At 34.6% G+C, this 19,988-nt stretch overlaps 2 protein-coding genes across 5 annotated transcripts; one reads left to right on the top strand and one right to left on the bottom strand.

The window, feature by feature from the left end:
• Positions 1-1,597: 1,597 nt before the first annotated feature.
• On the top strand, positions 1,598-5,952 carry LOC140831019 (sulfite reductase 1 [ferredoxin], chloroplastic-like). Its single transcript, XM_073194698.1, is given in 9 exon segments — positions 1,598-1,895; positions 2,645-3,130; positions 3,132-3,428; positions 3,511-3,807; positions 3,942-4,139; positions 4,520-4,654; positions 4,772-4,888; positions 4,983-5,141; positions 5,467-5,952. Coding segments are annotated over 9 exon segments (2,064 nt in total). The 5' UTR covers positions 1,598-1,724; the 3' UTR covers positions 5,671-5,952.
• A 9,272-nt stretch (positions 5,953-15,224) lies between these two features.
• On the bottom strand, positions 15,225-19,538 carry LOC140831017 (E3 ubiquitin-protein ligase BIG BROTHER-like). Of its 4 annotated transcripts, none has more exons than XM_073194694.1 (9): positions 19,371-19,530; positions 18,816-18,909; positions 18,444-18,599; positions 17,689-17,926; positions 16,774-16,808; positions 16,617-16,661; positions 16,412-16,539; positions 15,492-15,600; positions 15,225-15,414 (listed from the first exon to the last, which is right to left on the bottom strand). In XM_073194694.1, coding segments are annotated over exons 1-9 (858 nt in total). In that variant the 5' UTR covers positions 19,373-19,530; the 3' UTR covers positions 15,225-15,363. The 4 variants fall into 4 exon arrangements, with proteins under 4 accessions (XP_073050795.1, XP_073050797.1, XP_073050798.1 ...); XM_073194696.1 differs by lacking the exon at positions 19,371-19,530 and adding an exon at positions 19,082-19,347; XM_073194697.1 differs by lacking the exon at positions 19,371-19,530 and adding an exon at positions 19,218-19,346.
• Between the last annotated feature and the right edge of the window lie 450 nt (positions 19,539-19,988).

The raw sequence follows: 19,988 nt of genomic DNA, 5'->3' as shown, positions 1-19,988 counted from the left end.
TTAGAAAATTTCAAGAGAAAACTCACAAATTTGATAATGTATGGAATAATCGAGTTCGAAAAACTCGATTTCAAATTGTTTTTAAATTATTTTTAATTTTTTTAAATAATATATGGAGTAGCTCAGACTCATAAATACTCGGGCTCGAGTTTTGACGGGGCTCGAGTCGATCTACTCACCTTTTACAACAAACTAAATACAATATGAGATACACATTTAGGAAGATGAAATCGGAATCGAACAGCTTGTAGTCACAACTTAATAATATAAATGGAAGTTTGTTACTTAAATTTTATAGATGAATTAGGAAAAAAAATGAAGCAGTTTTCTTATTTTTAGTATAAACATTCACTTTGTAATTATTTAAATTTAAAATTGAAACTAAATCTTGTATACATTTGATGTAAATACATTTTATAATTAATTGTTTAAATTTTGTTTCTAAGTTTAGGAATTGGCATCAAAAAATTGTAAATTGGTTCCCAAAATTCCAAAAAGAAATATTTCTATGATCTAACCTGGAGTTGTTCTGTCCACGTTCAAGTATCTATTCTAATATAAATATTACTTTGGACATATATAATTTGAATTATCGAACTATTCATAAAATTAAATAATAATATATATATATAATAATAATAATAATAATAATAATACATATTAAAAACAAAACAAAACAAGTTCGGAAATTTTTGAATATAAAAAGACGAAGTTGGTGAAAAATCTCCAATCAAAATATTTCTTTGAATTCATTTCTTACCCACAAAATTGTGGTACTATGTCATACAAAATATGGTACACTTCATGTGGAAATATGGTACTAAAAAAATACTTAGGGACTGAACACAAAAAAATTCGACAGCAGGGGACGGAACGGCAATTTCCCGATATAAAAATTGACTGAGCAAGCATTATCTATTTGACGTCCAGATTCACTGCACCAAGCCTTTGATGCTTTCTCCCATATCTCCTTTTACTCTCTCTTTTGACTCTACGACTTGTGCCGTCTACGTCACGCGCACTATTTTCCCGTGCTTAACCAAATATTCTCATTTATTTTTTTGGAACACCTTCAATTTTTTTTTCCTTCTAATTTTTAATTAATGAGATTTTTTTCCCCAAAACTAAACTAGTGAAATATAAAATCAAATTAAAAAGAAAAATAATACATGATATTGACATAGTTATTCAATTTTTTTATAGAAAATTTTGAGAAATTTAAAATTAAGAAGAGAAATTTGCAGTTCAAAATTTGAGTGAGTCTCATGTAAGACCGTCTCACGAGCCATAATCTATGAGACGGGTCAATCCTACCCATATTCACAATAAAAAGTAATACACTTAGCATAAAAAATAATATTTTTTCATTGGTGACTCAAATAAGAGATCCGTCTTACAAATACGACTCGTGAGATCGTCTCACACAAGTTTGTGCCTCAAAATTTTCAAGAAGTTCTTTCAAATTTAGAGGGATTTTCTAAATTGTTCCAAAAAAAATATTTTGATCAATGATTATATAAATAATATTGAATTCGTAAATTGAATGTGTTAATTAATTAATAATAAATAAATGATGGCGTGTGCCGAAGAGGCGTCGATGGAGCGCGTGGAGTGCCAACGGAAGCAGATTCCGTAGAGAAGCTCATCACCTCCAGTTCTTCGTCGTCATTTCATTTCGACCAAAAGTTAAAATATCTCGCCATCGATCGAAACCCTAGCCCAGCATGGCGACGTCATTTGGTGGGGCAGCAATAGCCAAGGATCCCAAGCTGCAGATTTCTAGAAACTTCAGTGGCTTGAAGAATGCATCCACTTTGATTCTGCTTACCAAATTCCGTCAGGTTTCTAGCGCATCATCCCCTCCTTCGATTGTGGCCGTCAAAGCTGTTTCCACGGTACCTATTCGATTTTCGCTTTTCAGTTGTCACTACGGATTGGAAGTCATGCCTCTTTAGTTTAACGAATAAAGTTTTTGTTTTTTTTTTTTATAAATATTTTTGTTGGGGGAGAGGGTGGATGTTTCGGTCATGCATGGAGTGCAGCATTTGGTAATTGCCTGTATTGCAATAAACATGAAGATGTTTTACATAAAAAAATCATATGGTTTCTGTTGTCATGGTGGTATGGTCAATTGGTCGTTTGATAATGTTTTCTATGTATTAAATTGTTGTAATGTGCTCTTGAATTTGAAGAATGATGATTTTGATTGACTCACTGAACAACTTATAGACTATATTGCGATGCAAGCTAATTTCAAGATGCTGTTTTAACTTATATCATGATCTCTCTTCATTATCGCAAGACTCTACTCTGCATTTGATGAAATGATCATCTTGATTCATGTATTGAGCAATTTATTGGTTATATTTTTTGCTTCAAGCCAATTCCCAGATACTGTTTTAGTTTATATGTTATGATCTCGCTTCAGTATTGCAAGAGTTAACATTTCTATAAATTATGATTTTAATTCAAATTTTATTGATTATATTTGTGCTGGGACTCAGTTTTATTCGATGTGGTGTATCCAACTTCGCTTATCTTACCTATGCTTTTTTCTGATCATTGTTTCTTTCCATCTAACCAATTTGACTTCTGCTGAAACTGATATGCATGCATTTATTATAATTTGTTACTTCCTTTGCAGCCTCTTAAACCAGATGCTTCAGTCGAGATTAAACGCAGTAAGGTCGAAATCATCAAAGAGCACAGTAACTTCATAAGATATCCTCTCAATGAGGAGTTATTAACTGATTCTCCAAATATTAATGAAGCTGCTACACAAATAATCAAGTTCCATGGTAGCTATCAACAGTATAACCGAGATGAACGTGGCACAAGGTCTTATTCGTTTATGCTTCGTACGAAGAACCCTAGTGGAAAAGTTTCAAACAAACTCTATCTGGTTATGGATGATCTAGCTGATCAGTTTGGGATTCAAACACTTCGTTTGACAACTCGGCAAACGTTTCAGCTCCATGGTGTTTTGAAAAAAGATCTCAAGATAGTCATGAGTACAATCATTAAGAACATGGGCTCGACACTTGGTGCTTGTGGTGATCTCAACAGAAATGTCCTTGCCCCGGCAGCACCATTTTTTCGAAAAGATTATCTTTTAGCACAGAAAACTGCTAGAAGATATTGCTGCACTTTTAACTCCACAGTCAGGGTTTTATTATGATATGTGGGTGGATGGAGAACAATTCATGTCTGCTGAATCCCCTGAAGTAGTTAAGGCTCGAAATGATAACTCCCATGGTACAAATTTTCCCAATTCACCTGAGCCCATATATGGAACACAGTTCATGCCAAGAAAGTTCAAGATTGCAGTCACCGTCCCCACGGACAACTCGGTGGATCTTTTTACTAACGATATTGGAGTAGTTGTTGTATCTGATGCTGATGGGGAGCCACAGGGATTTAACATATATGTAAATATATTTCTTTTTCGTTTTTTATCCAAAAAATTAGTAGTAGTTGATATTTTCTGACTCGGTGGTTGTATATTTGCAGGTTGGTGGTGGGATGGGAAGAACACATAGATTGGAATCTACTTTCCCTCGATTAGCAGAACCATTGGGTTATGTGCCGAAAGATGATATATTATATGCAGTCAAGGCTATCGCTGTCACTCAAAGAGAAAATGGAAGGAGAGATGATCGAAAGTACAGTAGAATGAAATACTTGCTTAGTTCGTGGGGGATAGAAAAGTTTAGAAGTGTGGTCGAGCAATACTATGGGAAGAAGTTTAAACCTTGCCATGAGTTACCCGATTGGGAATTTAAAAGCTATCTCGGTTGGCACGAGCAGGTTGGCTTGACAGTAGTAGGAGACGAAGCTCTAACGTGAAACTTTTTAATCTTTTTACCGCATCATGTCAATTTTTTAATCCGTGTATCATGTGACTTTTTCTGCAATTGATTGTTCAAATGCTTGTTTTGCAGGGAGATGGTGGTTTATTTTGTGGTCTTCATGTGGATAATGGCCGTATCAAGGGAACAATGAAGACGATTTTAAGGGAAATTATTGAGAAGTATAATTTGAACGTGCGTATCACACCTAACCAAAATATTATCTTGTGTGATGTCCGGCAAGCATGGAAGCGCCCTATCACTACAGCTCTTGCTCAGGGTGGTCTACTGGTAAAAAATATTCAGAATTTCAGCTTTTATAATTTTCTTAACCTTTGAGAGTATTCTTGCTGTGTTTGGCAAAAAGACAGCTACTTGTCTCGATTTCTGGGAATTGCATAATGCTCGAGCGAAGTAGCTTCAGTCACACAATCTGGATTTGAACATTGTAATTCGGATTTCACAAATGTATTAGTATGTTCCCAAGGATCGACGAAAGTCAGTATTTCATTTAAAAGAAATCTGGGTCTGGAGCAAGGAGAGTGGGAAGTTTTTCTATTGGAATTTTTAATTTTTTGCATTGGTTTTATTTTGAAGTTTATGCTGCTATTCTTTTGTAGAAATCTGATTTTTTTTAGTTTGGCTGTATAAACCTTTTTTTTTTGGAACAGCAACCAAGGTTTGTAGATCCGCTCAACTTGACAGCGATGGCATGCCCTGCTTTTCCTCTTTGTCCTTTGGCTATTACAGAAGCTGAACGAGGAATACCTGACATCTTGAAGAGAATTCGTGCTGTTTTTGAAAAGGTAATATCTTACATTTGCCACTTATACCAAACTGGAAATATACAGAAACTCCAATACAACATGCTACAATTGTAGTTGTCATCTGAAGCTTGTCAACAAAAAACATCCTTGTTTCAGGTTGGTCTCAAGTATAATGAATCCGTGGTAATAAGGATAACAGGTTGCCCCAATGGTTGTGCTAGACCGTACATGGCTGAGCTCGGGTTGGTTGGTGACGGTCCAAATAGTTACCAGGTAAACTAAGTCACCAAATCATTGTTTTAGGACTCCTTAAATGGATTGAAATTAGTTCATATAAACAAGTGCTGCTGCTCCATCTATGGTACAGATTTGGCTCGGTGGGAATCCAAACCAAACTTCATTAGCAAAAGCATTCAAGGATAAGGTTAAGCTTCATAATCTTGAGGATGTTTTTGTACCTCTATTTTACCACTGGAAACGCAAGCGGCTCTCTAAAGAATCATTTGGTGACTTCACAATTCGCATGGTAAGTCATGATAAATACTAGGTTACGAAACAGCATAAGCTCTAAACATTTTGAAGAATCTGCTGATCCCTTATTGCACCGTGGCCGAGAAAGAAAATTGTGTTGAAAAATTGAAAAAAATTAGAGAATGAAATCATATTTTTTATATATATATATATATATAATACATAAAAATATGCAAGTAGTTTGGAAGTATTAAGGAGAAATTTTGTTTTGGGGGGTGGTGCCCTACACTATCTAGCCAGCCTCTGGCTCTGCTGTTGATATTGTCTGATTAAATATGAATTGATTGCTATTTCAAGCATCTGAATGAACTATTGACCAGGGAACGGAGAAGCTTTTGGAGCTGGTGGATAAATGGGAAGGAATACCCTTATCAACATCGCGACATAACTTAAAACTCTTTGCAGACAAGGAGACATTTGAAGCCATGGATGCTCTAGCAAGACTGCAAGATAAGAATGCTCATGAGTTGGCAATGGAAGTCATACGCCATTACGTATCTACACACAAGAAGCATATTAATTGAACAATCAATCCAAAATGCTACTCAATCTACTCGTGCAAGGGTTCATGCAGATGCACAAAACCTTACCTGTTACTGGTCGGTAACAAGCTCAAACACCGGGGACTGAACACCATTCAGTATCGAGCAATGAGTTCTTAACCTGTATCTGAACCTTATTTTTGCTCTCAGTTTTCTTGAATATATGATTTTTGGATTATTTTTTGGGGTTTCTTTGCTCTTTTTTTCAAGATTTGTGTTCGAAATTGGGTAAGTTTAATGCATCGTGTGCGTGAAACCTTCATTAATTGGATATATATATATATATATATATATCTTATATTTTTTGACGGCACAGATTAATTAAATATATATGATTTAAATATAACAGTTAATTATGATTAGAGTTAATTATGTCTCTAATATTTTTGACGGCGTAGATTACCCAAATATTAAAAATATATAATATTTATAATAAGTAAGAAAATAGATGTAGCATTAGCACAAGTGAAGTTGGGAAATAAGAGTAAAACGTTAGTAAAATAAGAAGGTTGAATAAAATATTTTAATGAATAGAATTATAAATATTGTGTTTGGATCGGCTATGTATTTATTTGGAGGGGTGAATAACAGCTTATAAAATTTTATATATTTTTCAAATTCAAGTGATTTAGTTGAGTTAGCAGTTAAAGCTTAATTTTCAATCAACTAAATTTGTTTATGAAAATTTGAAAGAAATGTTTCAATAAACTCCTCTTCTTGTTGTAGGAAGATATTAATAATTCATAAATTGATTTCTGATGGTTACAAGATTAAACTCTCTTTTTTTATCTTACATATACAAAAATAGAGAATGAAAATCAACACAATATATTCTCAAATGATCGAATAAAAACTATTCAGCTGCTTGGAGATTTAGAGCAGCAACATGATTTTTGTGATAAATGCTAGAGAACTTGAATGTTCGATTAAATATTCAGAATTTCAGTAATTTTCGATTATTGCCTCTTTAAATATTTGAAATTTTCGAAGTTTATAATCTTGAAAAACTATATAAGAATATTTGGGAGGCTTTCCCATCCATGTTTCATATAGTGGTTGTTCGCAGCATTTGTATGGATGTTGTTCAACATTGTATCATTTTCAAGCATTTATCCCCAAAATGATGGTGGAAATTTAGTGAATATCATCATAGATCAAACCATGCTTGATTATTTGTGGTAGGACGAGTCTACTGTGAGAAAATTTCATTCTCTTTTAGATAGTATTAGAATTCAGTACTCGAGTATTCTCTACATCGATCAGATAAAAATGCCTTGATACTTTTTTAAATTGTTTCTCTACTTCAGCTCTGAATTTTTTGAACATTTCAAAGTTTTCAGACTTGTATTTCATCAAATACATATATTCAGTCATCAATAAAGGTAATTAAGTAGGAGTACCCTTATTTTGTGCTAAAACTTAGCGTATCACATACATCTGTATAGATAAAATCCAATAGATCACGTGTACATTAAACTTTCCCTAGGAAAGATACTTTGTTCATCTTTCATTTCAGATATGACTTACAAGTAGGAATAGAGTTTATGTTTGATAAGTCAAACATGCTTTGTCCCACTAGTTGTCCATCCTTATTTGAGAAATATGACATACTCTAATGTGTTGTGAGTGATTGTTTAAAGACTATATTGTTTCTTTTCTATGTTTTTGAAATTGTTTGGACTTGGATATTATTAAATGGAATATCTTTTAATTTTAAGTTTTAAAGATCGTTTTTAATTCGTCGGTTCTAATTAAACACTCATTATTGTAATTATTGTAAATATTTTTAGCAAAATAGCAGTAATATCCAAATATATCAAGTATAAAATGGAAATAATATTTTTAACCAAATCAAGAACATATAAAAAAATCTCTTAAAAATAACTTAAAATCATTGTTCAAAATTAAATAAATGTCTCTAATAACCTTGACAGTTACTCTCGCTCCATTTCCCATCTTTAAGAATGTATCTCCCTCCCTAAGCCTTTTTCTTCTTGTCATCAACTACAAATCATTGCAAAGGTGATATCCACGTCTGTTATCCTATACCCAAAAAGATGAGTTGATTGAGACATTTACTTCAATATAGAACATATCATTGCAAGAACGCTTATGAGCTAGATATTTCGTGCAGTTGCACTTACAATGTCCAAGCATTTTGAAGTGGAAACAAATATGTTCTGACTTACCGTTCTTTATAGGCCCTTGAGTAGTCTTCCGAGCAGGTTTCTTGTTAGTCTTATTCTTCTTCGAAGGGCCAAAACGCTTCCTTCCTTTATTTTTGGTGCCTTCTTTGTCCCAGACAAGGATCCCACTAGAAGAATATGTTTCTTTCGTTATGGTGCTCTAATAAGTCGTAAGAATGTTGGCCAACTCCACAAGGCTAGCCTCGAGCTTATTCATTTTGAAATTCACCACAAAATTGTCAAATGAGGATAAGAGCGACAAAAGTAGCATGCCATTAGACAACTTGCTCGGTATGACCATATCCTTGCCCAGTAGCTTTTCAATAAGCCCAATCATCTTTACAACACGCTCATAGACCGATACCCGTCTCAGATGCGTGTAGTCATAAGCTCCTTGATTATCGCGTGCCTCAAGGGACGCATCAGCACACCATACATGTAATTCCCGGTAAATTTAATCCTCATAATCTGTAATTATTGAGTTATAATTTGATATGATTAGGAAAGGATTAACCGAGACATGATTTGAGGTAACGTGTGAAATTGTATGTGCGAGAACAGTACCATCGGCGCACATACGCGACATGAGACGCGCACATGCACGAATTGGACAGAAGGTCTCGCGCATATGCGCGACAGGAGGGCGCGCATATGCGTGAGCTGTGCGATGGGGCGAAGAAAATTCCAGTAGGTCTCGCGCATATGCGCGAGTTAAGTCGCGCATATGCGCGAGTTGCCGAGGAGAACATTGCGCAGACCAGTAGGTCTCGCGCATATGCGCCGCAATGGGTCGCGCATATGCGCGAGACGTGCAGTACGCACATTCAGCCACTTGCCTTGCTGCATGCTATGTGTGTATATATATATATACTCGTCCATTTTCAGAAGAAAGGAAAGAAAGAATCGAGAGAAGCTCTGGGGGGAAGAGTGAAAAATCCTTACGCCTTTATATTTCAATCCGTCCGTTCGATTTGAAATCTGACTTCAGTAATGTAATCCTATCGACGTAGGCTACAACTGGACGTAAGTTTTACTACGTTTTGACATGTTTTGAAATTATGATGTTGTTGGATTTGAATACACGTCATATATATTGTTCTTGACATGTTAGACAGCGTAGAATCGAAGTCAGATTAAGAAACAGACTGATTATGGAATTGTTATGATTTTCTGAAGCTAATTGACTGAGATATGATTTCAGAGTATATTGGTATTGATTATGAGTTGAGGGAATTATTATCTGGTGATGTTATACTGACCGAGATATCGGGATTGTGCGGTTATACCGTTGATTTTGAATTATTGATCAGATTGGTATCGATTTGAACGGTATATTGATATATATGTTATCATTGACATTGCCATTGCCAGATTGAGGGATTGACAGAGTTTGAATTCCAGAGCGACACTACAAACGAAAGGTATAAGTCAATGTGTATTGGGAGATCGACTTGAGTCGGTTTAGACTTGAGTCTCCCTAAATCACATACTTTATTTTATTGCATTGATATTTGCATGTATTTGATTGATATACTTGTTTTCTTGATATATAGATAGCAGGTATCCGATTACTTGTTCTCTTGATATATAGACAGCAGGTATTAGTCGAGTAATCTTATGACAGAAGTGCCTAATAGTGGTGGGATCGCCACGAGCACATTGCACGATGTCATGAGATAGTGTATTGACGGTAGTGCCATAGTTTGTCACCGGATAATTGGCTATCGATGTGGATAGAATTATAGCTCCTTCTATTACTGGTGATCGGTACTGTATCGATGTGGATAGAATTATAACTTCTTCTATTACTGTTGATCGATGTGGATAGAATCGGAGTTTCTTCTATTACTGGTGATCGATACTATACCGATCTGGATAGAAACAGAGCTTCTTCTATTACTGGTGATCGATACTATATTGACGTGGATAGAACTGGAGTCTTTTCTATTACTGTTGGTTGATATGGAATGCCAATGTCTGGAAACCGGGATCCCTAGGCTAGGACTGAGTCTAGTCTGAGTCGTGGAGTCACGAGCATTGTCGACAGTTTGATATTGATTATGTTTCAGCTTTTGATATATATTGCTGTTATATGTCCATGCTTTTATGTTTATCATATGATTGCATGCTTCGTTGATTTATACTGGGATTATATTCTCACCGGAATTATCCGGCTGTTGTCTTGTTTGTATGTGTACTTGACAACAGGTGGGACAGGTTCAGGGTCCAGGAAATGAGGAGAGATCGTGATTAGAGTGGAGGCTCCGGACTTGGATTAGAGATAGGGTTTGGACACTTGACATTAGACGTTAAACCTTAGTTGAATAAATGTATGTGGTACCGGACTAGTACTTTTATACACTGAGATGTATATATGTTTTATGTCACTACATTCCGCATTATTTTTTAAAAAAAAAATTTAGACCCTGTGTATTATAATTGTTTTTAATTAGTCCCAATGATGATTAAGAACATGATTAGCGTCCGGGTCCCCACAATACAACTCTTTTAGCTGCATACATATGTCAGCAACACTTACAACCTCCTCAAACCATCTCTGTAGTTCATTTGACATTGAATTCATCACATATATCATTTTGCTTGCACAACATGGTCCCATCATTTATCAAACTTGTGGAGACCCGAACGCTAATTCATTTCTTAATCCTATTTGAGAATAATTGAATCAATTATGATAACATGGTCTAAATTTTTATTTTTTTTTAAAGACAAATGCGGAACGTAATGGAATCAGTCTAATATAAACATCAACATAAAGTACAAGTCTTGTACAATTATATTACAATCAAACTAGGGTTCAACTACTATGTATCAAGTGTTGAATCATAATCTACTTCTGATCCGGATCTTCACGCTAACTGCAATCTCTCATCCTTTTCTTGATCCCGATCCTGTCCCACCTGTTGTCATGCACACATACAAACACGACAACAGTCGGATAACTTCGGTGAGAATATAATCCCAGTATAAACAATGTATACATGCAATCATATAACAGATATAAAAGCATCAAACAGATATCAATAACATGTATCAAAATCTGAAAGACATGAATCGATAAAAATCTGTAAATCAACTAGTGACTCGTCATCTCAGACTCGACTCATACCTAATCTAGGGATCCCGGTTCCTGTACATTAGTATAATATATCGAATCTCCGCAATAGAAGTCGATATGCTACTACGCAACATTGATATAAACCAAACATCCAGTGTCTTGGCATATCCGCCAAAGACTAGCCATCTCCGCCCATGATTCAATACGCGCTATGCTATAACTCAATAGACTAAGCATATCAATCTCATGAATTGCAAACATCAATGCAATAAAATAAGGTATGTGGTTTTTGGGAAACTCCAGTCCAATTCGACTCGAGTCGATATCCCGATTAGCATTGATTTGTACCTTTTTTTTCTGTAAATCTGACGAAGTCGAAGTCTTGAATCCAAAGCCTGTCAATACTCAATCTGGAAATGATAATATCGAGGAGTATAATATCAATACACAACTCAAATCAATACTGGATATAATCAGAACTAAATCAAATTCTGTTTCAACGGCAGAACTGTACAATATCAATATACCCAGCAATACAATATCAATCAGATATCAATTCCCACAACTCATACTCGATAACAATACAAATCTGATATCAACTCTCAATCAAATCCATTCTGAAAATCATAACAATGTCATATGGTATATGTTCTTCAATCCGGTTTCGATTATATGATGTTTAATATCGCAAGAACACCATATATGAATCATATATGATTCCTTCAATAGCATATTTTCAAATCATGTCAAAAAAAATAAGAAACTTACATCCGTGTGAAGCCGCTAACACGAGGAACACAAAATTATATTCAGATCGAAATTTGACGGGCGGAACTTGCACAATCACAAATCTAAAATATGAAAAGGCGTAAAGATTTTCCGTAGCTTTTCTCATTCCTTTTCTTGCTGCTGATTCTGAAGAATGAATGTATTATATATATCTCATGCATGGTAGAGAAACGTGGCTCATTCTTTGGGCAGCACGTCTCGCGCATATGCGCGACCCTCCTCGGCGCGTAACATCACGACAGCTCGAGCATATGCGCGTACCACCTCCGTGCATATGCGCGAGGTTCTCTGGACTTGGCATATTTTCCTTGCACACGCTCGCGCATATGCGCACAAACCCTTCGCGCATATGCGTGAGGTCCTCTGCCCATCTCGCACATATGCGTGCATCATGTCGCGCATATGCGCGAGGGGTACTGTCCTCGCGCATAATTCACGTCTTTTCTCGTCTTTCCCGGTCTGATCCTTTCCGTCTATAATCACATCAATTATCAATAAATCATTCAGATTATAATAATAAAATTCTCGGGTCTTCACTAGTTCCTCAATATTAGCATTCACAGCTGCCTCTTTTGGAGTGTTTTAATAACTGTATTTGCTCTCTTCTCCGCATTTAGAACGATTTTTAAGTTTCTTAGTCAATCTTGATAGTTAGGTCCGGTTACTTTATTTTGATCGAGTATAAAAAAAAGTGTATTAGTGACAACATCGCGAATATATTGAAATGCAACAAATTAAACGATAATGGTTATTTAAAATATTTTATAAATATAAAATATAGACTTTAATATTATGAATTTATCTCCCGCTATTTTGACTATTTCTCCATTCTCTGATGAATACGGGAAATCATATTTCATTAGTGAGTATGTGGAGGTCAATTGACAAATTATAATCTCGAATAATATCAGTCAGTCATAATTTCCAAAAGATAGAACTCAATTGCAATCCATGAAACCCCCGCGTAGTTTGTCTCACGTTTGATAAGGACACAATGATATGACTTTGTTTATCTTCGCATTTCAAGTTGGTCCATCAATGTCGAATAGCAGTTGATGGTCACCATGAGTTCTCCCAACAATAGGAGACGAATTCATGGGAGTTCCACCCAATTCACATGACATATTTAAGTGGAAGCCACAACTTTTTGGCGTTCAAACCTCCCTAATAATATTAGTCAGACACTGACTGCTGGTAGTTTTCATCTTGCAACCATCGTCGATGGAAGATAAGAAAAATTTTAACCCAATATAATTTTCCTTTGATGCAATAAATTTTGAATCATAATTAAAATGAGGGATTTTATTTTTGAAATTTGTCTTATCATTTTTTATTTTAAAATTGTGTCATGTGTATTTTCCGGATTCATGCAAATTTTTATTGTAATAAAAATAACACGTATACTCTTTATTTACTATAAATATCATATATCATAATAAATTAAGGATCATTGATCACCGAGAGTTATTTGGTCCATACGAGCCAAACACGGATCTAAGTTCGAATACGAAGTAAATGCACATATACAAATGCAATGGAGGTGAGAACGAATCATAAATACAGATGCAAATGCCTAAGTAAATGCATATAGCAATTGTAGTAGGGCACACCATCTTTCAATATTATAACATACACATAGCACTTTGATCATGACTCTCGATCATTTTTTGTAACATATAATATTATATATTATCATCAAATCATGTATCTTGTGAATTTTCACTAACCGCCAATATTAAAAATAAATTTAAAATTAAATAAGCACCTTTATTCAATTTTCAATTAATATGTTCATAATAAATTTCTTTTAAAAAACACATTCTACTATAAATAATTAAAAAAGCATTCTAATTATTTATTTTGTAAGAAAATATCCAAAATTTTTATCAAAAATTAATTTAATGTTAGACTAGTCACATTTTCATACAATTTCAATTTAGCTCAAAAGTTATTAAAATTATAAAATTGTCTTGGGGTCAAAAAATTGGGCCCGTGTGCTAGGGATTGCCCGAGAGTTTCGAGCAGCCCTAGCCAATGCGTCGTATGCTTCCGAAACACATTGGGCAGCACCTTCATGGGAAGGGTTGCGCCAAAAGCACTGCCTGAAAGAAAAAATATTATATGTAATTGAAATTTAAGCAAGAAGATGGCGGCGTTGACACAGCGGCAGCGTGGTAGTCTTCCAAGTGTTCGGCCGAATCCTAGGTAGAAAAAGGGTGGCTGAATGTATTATGAGAGAGAGAGAGAGAGAGTTTGCTTTGCTGTCTTGCAACTTGTGTGTAGTCTAAAATTTAGACTTATTAGAAAAGATACATGGATCTTTAGAGTCCTATTAGGATTCTTGTTAGTTGATTTTCCTAACAAGTACCCTACTAGTTTGTGTTTGATTATGATAATATAATCCTATCAATCAAAACTTCTACTAATACATTTGTCTAACTATGACTCCTACTTGTTATTGTTTGGTTAGGATACTCCAAAAAAATTCAATCATAGAACTCATTATCGTGGTTTCATCATAATCTGGATTGATGATCAAATATCATCGCCGATCAAAGTCAACTCAATCAAGGCCAACTTGGTCAAAGTTAACTAGTCAATAGTCAATTATCCAATGACTCAAAATATGGCAGTTGCCAATTTTGAAACATCTTTAAAAAATTCACAGCTGTACTCTTCTCACAAATTTAGCAGTCGTGCTAACCCACAAAACTTTTAAATATGAATTAGGTTATTTCTTCTACAAGCCAAACTTGGATACTCATCAAAGTTCAATCACCAAATTTAACTATTTGAACTTGGATATCTCAAAGAAAACATATAGACAAATATGTGTGCGACTCTCAGTAGTTAAGGGACATATATTGAACATCTTAGTATCCTTACTAATAAAACGTGGTACACATAACAAATACTAGTTTCAAGTTCGAACGACATTTATTCTTATTTTAGACGGTTAAATTAACTAGTTATAGTTTGCCTATAGAACATCTACTTTAATATTTTGTTATTTCAATTTTTTTTATTAACTCAAGTATTGAAAGTGGGTTTTTCTAATGCTAGTGACATGCACGGCCTTTTCTTTTCTCGAGTGCGCATCAATTGAGTTACTATTTTATTTGGTTTAAAGCGGCAGAGATAGAGATTTGATAATTGTATCCTTCAAATGGAAAATGGCATATCAAATGTCATTTGTAAAATCCTAATTCCATCCGTTTTTTACTATCATGTTAAAGTCGCACCCCGAACTATCGAAGTTGAAACATTTATTTACAACAATACATATTTCTTACGTAAACTTAAAAGTACAGTTAGCTTCATTGCCTTTAGAACCAATAACATATACGGTTACAGCAAAGAAATACTTGAAGATTTGTCAAAAGAGGAGAACATGTTGCAGTAGACTGCCACCAAATTGTATCAACTCTTAGCATCATCGATCTTATATACCAAGAAATTTAATATTCGAAAACCAACATAAATAGACAGACAAATAAAGGTGAATAATGATTAAAACAAAATCATAAACTGGTAGTAAGACGCTATAACCTGAACAATTAACACACACACAAAAATAGAATATGAAATGAAGCAATCATCCTATGCAGAGAAGAGCCTATGTTAGTGCTTCGGAACATCAGCAATCACATCCTTGTAACAAATGGGACAAGCCTGTTGTATCGGAGATTATTAGTAAAACTATGGTTGGAGGAACTATTTGGGAAAGGAAAGGAAGCGCGGAGGCTTACTTTGTTAATTCTAAGCCATCTGCTCCCACAAACAGTATGGTAGAGATGTTTGCAAGGAAGGATGATTCGCTTTTCGCCTCTTTTGTACTCCATTTGGCAAATTACGCACCTTTGTAACCAAATAAAACTATTACATACAACTCAACAACATTAAAGATACGAAATAAATTGTACACTAATGTTGAAAGGAGTCAATGTATTGATTCACCGATGTAAAAGGTATGCACTAAAGACAGGGAGGTTATTTCTACATGTCGAGAATTTTTTCTAAACATTGTGACTTCTTATTCAATAGTCATCACTGGCAAGTAATCCTTTCTATCACTAACACAATAGAAAATGTGGCACTTATTCATCCTCCTTCAATCTTACTTATTCAAAACAGAAACAATTACACCATATGGGGTTAGATGGCGACAGTTCTATAGTTAGCTCTAAAGCACATGATTTCGATCATCTAGCCTGAAAACATTTGAACTTTTGCAAGAAAATGATGGAAACACTCTTTGACTAGACCTGTGAACTTTCACAATCTAATGCAGTTTCCCATGCATCCAACTTGATTAATCGTGGACAGTATCAACTCAAAAATATATAACCAATGGAAGAAAAATATTGTTATCAACCTTTTAGCATAAGCTAATCAAGCATCAAAGTAGAAAAAATAGAATGAATCAGGAAAAATTGGAATGACTATGGCACAGGAACAATATACACCCAATCAACCAGTACATTTCCCGAGTCAACAAAAAACATGCACCTTCCTTCATGGTTTGCTTGCCAGTTTAGGTGGATATGTTATCGAGAGAACGTGGAAGTATGATCTAGTATTATGTGAAAAGTAACTAAGAAAGACAGTTGACATATTTTTTCACACTGACTTGGTGAAGATACTTGGGACTAAGAGCCTACATTCTTACCTTTCACCTGAGAATTTCTTTCTAAAGAAAAAGGTCCATTTGAACTTTGAAGTTGGAAGCAATGCAATTTGATCCTGGGAGAGACCCCTACTTCGAGTTCCAACTGTTTCACCTAGCTCAAGTAACTCCTGTAAGAAGGATTCGAACACATAAACTTATGTTTCCAGAGCATATCGAAGCAGAGTAATGGACAGCATGTTCAAACCTCATAGGTCATATTATCAGGATCAATGTTGTCTTGCCAAACGACCTTCATTCATGCAGAGAAGCAGAACAAATCATTTTTATATTCTTCTATCTCAAAATTTTGATAGAATGACGATAATTGAAAAGCTTTGACTATGAAATGGAAATTCACCTACTTCCAAATCACGAGCAGCCTGAGGATTCCGAGGACCTATAATTAGAAAGAAAGAGTTTTAGTTAAAGGATGGTTGTCATTCATTGAAATGAGAGATTCAATTGCAAAAGGAACACAACATTAAAGTAAAACTCCAATTAGTAAATATTACATCCATTAAAGCAGTTTGTATGAATAAATGCAATTTTTTTAGCAAAATGTACATTCATTGTGTAGTCATCAATCTTCTTTTCTCACCCTATTTTCACATCACAAACAAGGGCACCGATTGTTTCTCTTTTTTTAAAAAAAAAAAATTGCACAAGAAAACCCACATAGCATAAAATTACCCAAAAAGGTGCATCTGACTAATGCAAGGAACTTTCTGTAAAACAAGAGTCGTCATGCAAACGGAAGGAAGCAAGCTTTTCAAGGACTAACTGATTACTTCCTTTCACAAGCTAACACCAATAAGGCATGTAAAAAAAATTACACCAAAAACTGCAATACTAATACGAACACAAACAATTAATAGAAACCAACAGTTTCTGGAAATTGTCGTTTGGTTTCAGTCCAATGTAGATATTGTGGTTTGGTTTTAATCTAATGCTTAGGGTTAAGTTAAACCATATATAAACATGAACAGACAATGTCTTGATCTTTTCAAGTTATTATACGAAATGAAGAATTTTAAAATTATTTCATTACTTCAAATTTCGGTGAGCTAAGTGAAGAAAAAAGTAGAATAAAAAATTGGGTAAGAACAGAAAATAATTCGCAATTTCAGTTCGGATTACATGTATTTGCATTTTGGTTTGGGAAAGTTCATAAATCGAACTGATGGTTTTGAATTTTATGACACCTAAACCACCCAAACCGAAGAATATACACCCTATACCTGTAATCAAGAAGGGAAAGGAAATAGACCAGAACTCACACTCTAAAGGACTAGCATGGGAACCGGTATTCGAAATTTCTGCCTGGTGTACATGCGAAATAGTAGCTTGATTACCAGCCAGAACTGACGGACTCTCCAAATGTCCCTCATGTTGGTTAGTTCCTGAGATGTGATTATTAACCACACAGCCGTGCCCATATTCATAGTATGACAAATTCCCCGGTTCAGATGCAGCAAATTTGTATAGATTAGAATTCATTGCTGGGTGAGCATTCTCCTGCACATAATTCAGCCAGTCACATATATTCCTTCACTACATCCATGTTATTCATGGTTCACTCAAATTTTGAATTGAACTTGTTTGATATCCCAGACCAACTCAATAGCAAGAGAGACAAAAGACACCTCGGTTATATAAATTAGAAAGAATAAAGTTCGGCCATGCATTTCTCAACATAAAAACTCATCAAAGTTAACGCTATTTAATCGCATGAGCAACATGATATTGGTTAAAATACTCTCACTGACTTGGTGGAGCTTGATTTTTAAGTAGAATGGATAGTTTATAAATCATCTTCGGCTAACAGTTCTACATCAACTTGGTCTTTCACACTACCAAGCCATCTTGAACAAGCATCAAGACACTCAAGCACCTCCTACACAACTTGAGCTTAGGATCTATTAATTACAAGATCGCCAAATACGCAACCACTATGAGCAATGAAGAAACTATATTTAAATCTTAATAAGCAAATCCCATGAGAAAAAAGGATCAAATGTTTCTGATACAGTACCTGTACATAAGGAACATCAGCAAAAATGTAATTGACATGGTCATAAGTAAGACCTCCAAAAAAATCCACAAAGCTTCCAATTGAATTGTAGGGCATCGAATGATCTTGGTAATAAACATCCATCTGAGTATTCCAGCTCATTTTCGAAAAATAGTTCTGACCAATGAAAAAGAAATGATCAAACATTCAATCCTTACAGAAATCCATTTAAGGTTGTAACATTGAGAGCTAATAACACAAGCTGGAAGAACCCCGTGGGCCCATGTCCAAAAAAATCCAAATTTTGTAATTAATTTATCTAAAACACATGTATATAATTCGTTCCATCGGCTAAATGAACTTAGTTTCTCCGGGCATAAACACATTTTTTACCTGCGATTGATTAGTCAGAGTTCTAGCACGGACGAAAATCGGTTGAAATGAAGAAAATAACAAGATTTCTGAAAAAACAATACTGCCGATATACCTACAATGAAAACATCAAATGTTATTATAAATCCTTTTTCTTTTTTGCACTGAATAAAATAATCGTAAATCATTTTAATCGAGATTACAAGAACAAATATTTCCTCAACGAATAGAAATCCACCAAAAATATGTAATACTCGAGATCATGATAGTAAACACTTAAATCATACCCCGATAAATTATTTCTTAGCTTTTATACAAAACATACAGCAGCCAAATAAATAATACGAATCAAAGTAAGCTCATTTCACGATTTCTTCAACTCCCTCGAAAATGGCAACGAAACCCACAAATCAAAACCAATACCATTATACCACGTCCAATTCACGTCAAAAAAAAGAAGAAGAAGAAACAACCCAAACAATCACGGGCTCCAAAAACCAAACCAAAACTCCGATTTCAATGCGGCAATAGATGTACAAATCGAACTTGGAAAAAGGAAAGGATGAAAAAACTGACATTCATCGTTTCACGAATGAAAGTCTTCGGATGATCAACGAGAGAGAGACCCCTTTTTCGGTCTCATTATCTCTCCAACGCGTGTAGTGTGTGAAGAGCGCATGAAAACGAGAGCAATGAGTTCACGCCGGTCTCTTTCCCATTATGCATTCGGCCAAATGATATAGACAGAGAGAGGATAAAGAAAACATATCGTACAACATTCAATGCACTAGGTACAATTGCGGAAGGCGTATATTTCTGGCAAATGCGGAAAGTATCTGGATTTAGAGAAAATATATTTGGAGTATAAAAAATAATAATGATTTTAGAGTAATTTCTCAAAGCTAATTTTGTGTTTGCACCTAGTGATGTAGTCGAGCCGAGCCGAACCGAGCCGAGCCGTACTTTTGAATGTTTGAGCTTGGTTTGTTTATAATCAAGCCGAGCTCGAACTTTATTTAACGAATATATGCATGGCTCATGAACTTATTCAAACATTTATCTAGCTTAAACAAGCTTAATAAATATGAATTATATATTTAAATTTTAATTAAATTAATTAAAAAATAAATTATATATTTAAAGAAAAATATATTATTCTTATTAAAAATTGTAAATTTATTATAATAAATAAAT

This window comes from Primulina eburnea, chromosome 4 (genome assembly GCF_022965805.1).
Source record: "Primulina eburnea isolate SZY01 chromosome 4, ASM2296580v1, whole genome shotgun sequence".
In the NCBI taxonomy this organism is placed as follows: domain Eukaryota; kingdom Viridiplantae; phylum Streptophyta; class Magnoliopsida; order Lamiales; family Gesneriaceae; genus Primulina; species Primulina eburnea.
This window is presented reverse-complemented; position numbering and strand designations above follow the sequence as displayed.